At 48.8% G+C, this 6,000-nt stretch overlaps 1 protein-coding gene across 6 annotated transcripts in view; it reads right to left on the bottom strand.

The window, feature by feature from the left end:
* Positions 1–300: 300 nt before the first annotated feature.
* Kirrel3 (kirre like nephrin family adhesion molecule 3) overlaps positions 301–6,000 on the bottom strand; it is a 555,957-nt gene continuing 550,257 nt past the window's right edge. For all 6 annotated transcript variants that reach the window (XM_046432698.2, XM_058575268.1, XM_046432699.2 and 3 more), the window contains 2 exons: positions 2,475–2,561; positions 301–1,791 (listed from right to left, as the gene is read on the bottom strand). In XM_046432698.2, coding sequence (XP_046288654.1) covers positions 1,348–1,791; positions 2,475–2,561 — 531 coding nt within the window. In that variant the 3' untranslated portion in view covers positions 301–1,347. The remainder of the gene's footprint in view (positions 1,792–2,474; positions 2,562–6,000) is intronic.

Below are 6,000 nucleotides of genomic sequence, written 5' to 3'. Positions count from 1 at the left end.
TGAATGGAGGGAGATTGCCCTGCCAAAAAATATCAAGGGAAAAGACTAAAATGATCTGACAAATGTCCAGTATGACCTTGTTGCCTCAGTTGTATTAGAAAAGAGTTGGGGTTGGTGAGGCCCATCCACCAGGACAGTATGCCTATAGGTTCTGTTACCACCACAACCAGACCCATCAATTGCCTTCCTAGTCTGAGAAAATTGAATCAAAGAAGGGTAAAGAAACTAGGGTTCCCAAAGCATATTCTGAGCCCTTGGGATCTTTCTGTAACTCTGCAGGAAAAAAAAAAAAGAACAGAATGGATTTGCTAGGGTAATGGCCCTAACATTTATTTTCAGATGGTGAATGGGGGGAGAGGAGAGGCGCAGATGAACTTTCCCTCTTGCCCATGGAGTCTTACTGGAGACAGGATCTTTGTTCCTGGTGTTCATCAGCAGAGAAGGAGAGTCTCATCCTCTTCGGGACCTGATCTCCAGCCCCCTCAAACCAACACCACCCAGGAAACACTCTCCATTGACTGTTCAAAGAACCCTGACCAGACCAACTCTCACTCCTTATATTAATTCTGATTGTGCTGTGGGGAGGTGGGGAGTACATAAAGCAGGGGGCAGGGGAGGCTCTGAATCCCGCAGTCTGGAGAGGGGTACGGTATTCCCCAGGCTTCACAGTCTTCCCCCCCAACAGGACACCAGGCTCTGATTGGGCCAGTCCCACCTCCGAGTTCAGAGGCATCAAGTCCAAGGACAGAGTTGCAAGAGTATGGACACAAAACACCAAACAAATTGGAGCCAGGTTCCCAGGTGGTGTGCTCTTTTGGCCAGGGCCATTTCTGGCTTCTCAAGTCTCTGAGGCGTGGGCTGGGAGCAGTGCGGGTTGCTGCGGTCTCTGGAGCAGCTTGGTGCCGAGAAGAACTCCCCTTTTCTCCCCAGGGCTGTATAGGAGCACAGGCACAGGGAGGGCTTATGGGCAGCAAGGGGGAAATCCCAGGGGACACCAGAGAGTGGACGGCAGTTTCATGAAAGCAAATTTATAGCTGCCACTAGTGCCTGTGGGAGGAGGTGGTAGAGGGGCCTCCAGGAAAGGGCTGGGGACAAAGGTGTCTAGCACCAAGCACATCAGCTGCATCCTCCATCCATTTCCCCACCTGCTGCCTCTGGCAGGCTGCTGCTGGGGACCCAGATTTGTGCTTGATCAGAGTTTCACAGGAAGGTGTTGGCAGAGGTGCTCAAAGGTCATCCTGGAGGTGTCCAGTTCCGGGGTCCTCTGCAAAGTAGCCCTAGTCCCTGGAGAACCAGAACATGCCCTGCCCTCTTCCCTGGCCTGTCCCCGCCCACGGTGTGTGATCCTCAGACGTGAGTCTGCATCCGCCGCTGCAGGGGTCGACTGGGGTCGGAGTTCTGGGAAGAGGACTGGGAGTGGTGGGAAGAGGAGGCGGAGGCCTTGCTGGCCTTGTCAAACTGCACGTAGCCGTCCTGCTTGCCGCTGCTGCTGACGCTGCTGTCACACTGTGTGTCCAGGAAGGAACTGCTATCGCTGAGGGAGCCCCTCTGGAACTCCCGCTCACAAAGCTCGATGGAGGAGCTGCCCATTCCCAGCACGAACCTCTGCCCGTAGTCGTAGAGGCGGCTCTGGCCGCTCAGGGTGCTGTAGATGTTGGTGAAGGACATGCCCGTGGGCACACGCTGCTTGCCTGCGGGGCGCAGGTCCGGCTGGCAGCTGGACAGGGAGATGGTCGGGGTCGAGTGGTGCTCTTTGAAGGTGTTGACACTGTAGTAGCCATTAGTGGGGTCCTGAGTGGGTGAGAGTGAGAGGCGCATCGTTGGGGAAGCCTTTGCTGGACACGGTGGGGGGATCTAAAACCAGCCAGCCCTACCTTGCCCAGGGAGGGGTGAGGAGGAGGAAGAAAGCCACTGGGGAGGCCTGGAGGCAGGCAGAAGGACACCCAACCGGAGACCCAGGAAGGCAGTGAAGCTGGATGCCAGGAGAGGGCTGGCAGGTTCTTGAAGGGAAAGAGCTGAGGACCCCAGAACTGGACACCTCCTGAGTGGCCTCTGATTACCTCTGCCACCACCTTCCAGGGTTTATGTTAGGGCACTGCAAGATTATTTTATTTTCTTTTTATTTATTTATTTATTTTTTTTCTGTTTCAAGAAAACTTGAAAATGAGACTTTAATTGTTGTTTGTGTTTGTCCAGAACAGGGATAACGGATTTTAAAATCTAATTGTGAGGAGCAGGGGGAGAGGTGAATTCGAGGAGTCTTAACTCTCAGTCTCTTCCACGTTGGGGTGGAGAGAGCGGGTGCCTTCAGCAGGGAGTCCCCAGTTTAGGGATTGGCTACAGACCTGTCCCCAGGCTGGCTTCTGGCCCTTCCCTTCTCCTGGCTGTCATTCTTTGTAGGGACTGGGGCTGGGGCCATCAAAGCTGAAGAACAGATTCCATGGCTGCCTCTTAGAACCTGTGGTCATTCTCACCTTCAGGTTCTGAAACTCCTTTTCCTCTTCTTTGAGGACTTCCAGCTGCTTCAGTACCGAGTCTTGTTGGAATTCACCCCGTTCCATCTATAATCCAAGAAATGACATCTCAGTGCATAGGAGGTGGGCTCAACTCCACCTCCTCCAAGGAAAAGATGGGGAAATGAACTCAAAAGATTATCACATATGCTTCACCTCCTCTATGCCCCTCCCTGCGTGGACCACAGAAGGCAGGTGAAGGATTGGGGATGAGATCCTATGCCTCATTCCTACTCCTGGAATCCTCTTCCTTGAGGCAGAGAGGCAGGAAGGGTAGGGGAGGTGAAGCAGGGGGCAGGACCCTAAGTGTCGCTGTCTGCAGCTGGGCTAGGTCATCATCTCCTTCAGGGATTGTCCTTGGCTGATTCAATTTAATTCATTGAGCAATTTATTAGCCAGACACTGTGCTAAGGTCCAGGGATACACTGATGAAGACACGTTAATATATGGCCCTGCTCATCAGGGTGTTGGATCTGGAAATACATAATTACAGAACATCAAATACAGGGCATAGTTCCCTCTCTTTAGGGCAATTCGTCAACCAGTGCTAGGGCTGAATGAAGGCCTTAAGAAGGAACCACAGAGAATCATTACATGTGAGGTGTTGGCAACGTTGGTGTTATGGTTTTGATTTCAAGTGTCCCCCAAAGGCCACATGTTGAAGGCTGGTCCTCAGCCTGTGTTGCTGTTGGGAGGTGGTGGAACTTTAGGAGGTGAAACCTAGTGGGAAGAAGTAAGGCCACTGGGGGCATGCGCTTGAAGGGAGGTCAGGATCTTGGGCCCTCCTCTCTTCTTTTTTCCTTCCTTCCTTCCCTAGTTTTGGGGATTGAACCCATGGCCTCATGTATGCCAACCAAATACTGTATCAATGAGCGACATCTCCAGCCCTATTTTTCTTTGCGCTCTCTCTCTCTCTCTCTCTCTCTCTCTCTTAAATTTTAAGACAGGGTCTTTCTTTCTTTTAAAAATATTTTTTAGATGTTAATGAACCTGTATTTTATTCATTTACTTTTATGTGGTGCTGGGAATGGAACCCAGTGCCTTACATATGTTAGCCAAGCACTCTACCACTGAGCGGCAACGCCAGCCCAAGACAGGGTCTTTCTACCTTGTCCAGCTGTCCTCGAACTTGCTATGATACTGCCTCAGCTTCCCAAGTAGCTGGGATTATAGGCATGTTCCACTGCACCTGGCCTCTCTCTTCATTCTGTTTCTGGTTGTCATGAGGTGAGCTGCTTTCCTATGCCATGTGTATCTGCCATGATATTCTTCTGCCTCACCACAAGTCCAAAGGCAACAGGTCCAAGCAACCATGGAGTAATACCTCTGAAACTGGAACTGTGGCCTAAAATAAACCTTTCCTCTCTTTAAAGTCAATTTTCTCAGGTATTTTGTCATAGCAATAGAAAGCTGGCTACATCTGTTATTCATAGCAGTGATTTAGATGCACTGGAAAGTTGTCTTCCTTAACAGATATCAAACCACTTAAGATGGAGGACCACTTCTTGCTCTGTTCGGGTTCCATCCACATCTGGTCCAATTTCTTGCATATTGTGGTCATTGACCAGAAGACTTTTGGAATGGAATATATTAATTCTTGGATTCACCACCGCATAGCACAGTGCCAGATAAACGGTAGGGCTGTTCCAAATATCATGATTTATGTTGAATGACTGAATGAAGCAGCTTAGATCTCAATCACTGAGAATAGTCATTAGACATATGAAAAACAGAGCATACTTGCACACAGTGGGTGTTTGCAGTAATCTGAATAACCACAGTGATGCCTCACTTGTGACACAACTGATACCTCCCAAGTATCGCTTCTGCTAAGTCCATGGTCTAGGCCAGGTTCCCACATGGTCTCTCAGCAGGAAGTTCCTTCTCTCTTGCAGGAACTTCCTCCTCTCCTTCTGAAATCCACAGAACCAGCCAATGTGCTTCCATCTTGTTACTGCCTCACTATTACTACTACTACTTTTTACCCTCCATTTTGCAATAAATGCTCCAGCTCTATCTGGATTAGAGTTGTTTCCCACAGCACTCAACTTCTAAACCTACCTCCCCTGGATGATGGGGCTGTTTCCAAGGTCAAGAGGTGAAAGGAAGGAAGAATGAGATTTCCCCCAGGGCAATCTAGCGGCAGAGCCTCAGCAAGTCCCTTCTGCCAAACACCCCCTTGGTGTTACTGAGATACTGAGCAACCCCTACTGTTTTCTGAGGATGTGGAATTGTCTGAGACAGAATGTTCCAATGGAGGGAATTCAATGGCCCATTCAGGAAGGATAGATCCATGAAGCTTAACTACAGAGACATTGGTTCCTACTCAAGTCTAGGCTGTGGTTTCCTTTCCTTGTAAATTAAACACTCTGTTAAGTGAGGTGCTAAGTTAGCCCCTGGGGGGAATAGACAAGTGTAGACTCAGAACATAACCTTTGTCCTTGAGGAGTTCAGGGATAATTGGTGGTGGGGTAAGGTGTAATTAGAACAATGCACTATGGAAGAGACACGCACAGAGTGTTTGGGAAGAGTAGAGGGTGTGTAGCTCACCGTCAGTGGGGCAGGGGGCCAGCAAACACAGAATATCATGGAGTTGATGACATTTGAGCTGATTCTTGTAAGAGAATGTAAAATTCAAAGAAAAAAAAAAAAGTCAACAGGATTGTGCATAGGCCTTCCAGGTATAAAAGACTCCAAGACCAGGAATCACAAGCTCTTTGGTGTGTCTGGAAAGCCAGATGTGGTTGGCCAGGAGATGGAGCTAGAAAGATTGGCAGCTGCCTTGCAGGAAGGGTCTGATGACATGCTGGGCAGCTGGACTTTATCCAGTAGACATGGAGCCAATGAGGGATTGAAGTAAGATAATCAGGAGATCAGATTTGCATTCTGGAAGAACCCTTTGATAGGGCTCTGGAGGATAGGTTGAGAAAAGTGGCAAATGCTAAAATCAATTAGGAGGCTTCTGCAGGGGAGTGAGGATGAGGCCTGAGATAAGGAAGTGACAGCTCAGGAGAGGCGGGACACACGTTTGAGACCATTTTTTGAGGTGGAATTGACAGTCCCTAAAAATCAATTGGATAGAGAAAGAGTAGCAGAGGGAAAAGTCGGTTCAATTCAATAAACATTTGTGAGCCCCTGCCAGGGATGAACAAGATAGTAGTTGCTCACCATCTAGTGGGTGATTTTAGAGCAACACAAGTAACTAACATTTACTGAGCATTCACTGTAAGCTGTCTGTATCCCCAGGTTCTGCACTGTGGATTCTACAAACTGAGGATCAAAAACACTTGGGAAGAAAGTTCTGTGTACAGACTGTTTTGTTGTCTTTATTCCCTAAACAACACTATGTAACAACTATTTGCATAGTATTTACATTGTATTGTATTAGGTATTTAACTCATATGGGAGGAGGCTGGTCCCGCCTGTAATCCCAGCAATTTGGGAGGCAAGAGGATGGAAAGTTCAAGTCAAGCCTCAGAAACTTAGT

This window comes from Marmota monax, unplaced genomic scaffold (assembly GCF_021218885.2).
Source record: "Marmota monax isolate L192 unplaced genomic scaffold, Marmota_monax_Labrador192_F-V1.1 WCK01_AAM20220418_F8-fsc00062, whole genome shotgun sequence".
Classification (NCBI taxonomy): Eukaryota; Metazoa; Chordata; class Mammalia; order Rodentia; family Sciuridae; genus Marmota; species Marmota monax.
Note: the sequence above shows the minus strand (reverse complement) of the source record. Positions and strands in the feature narration are given on the sequence as shown.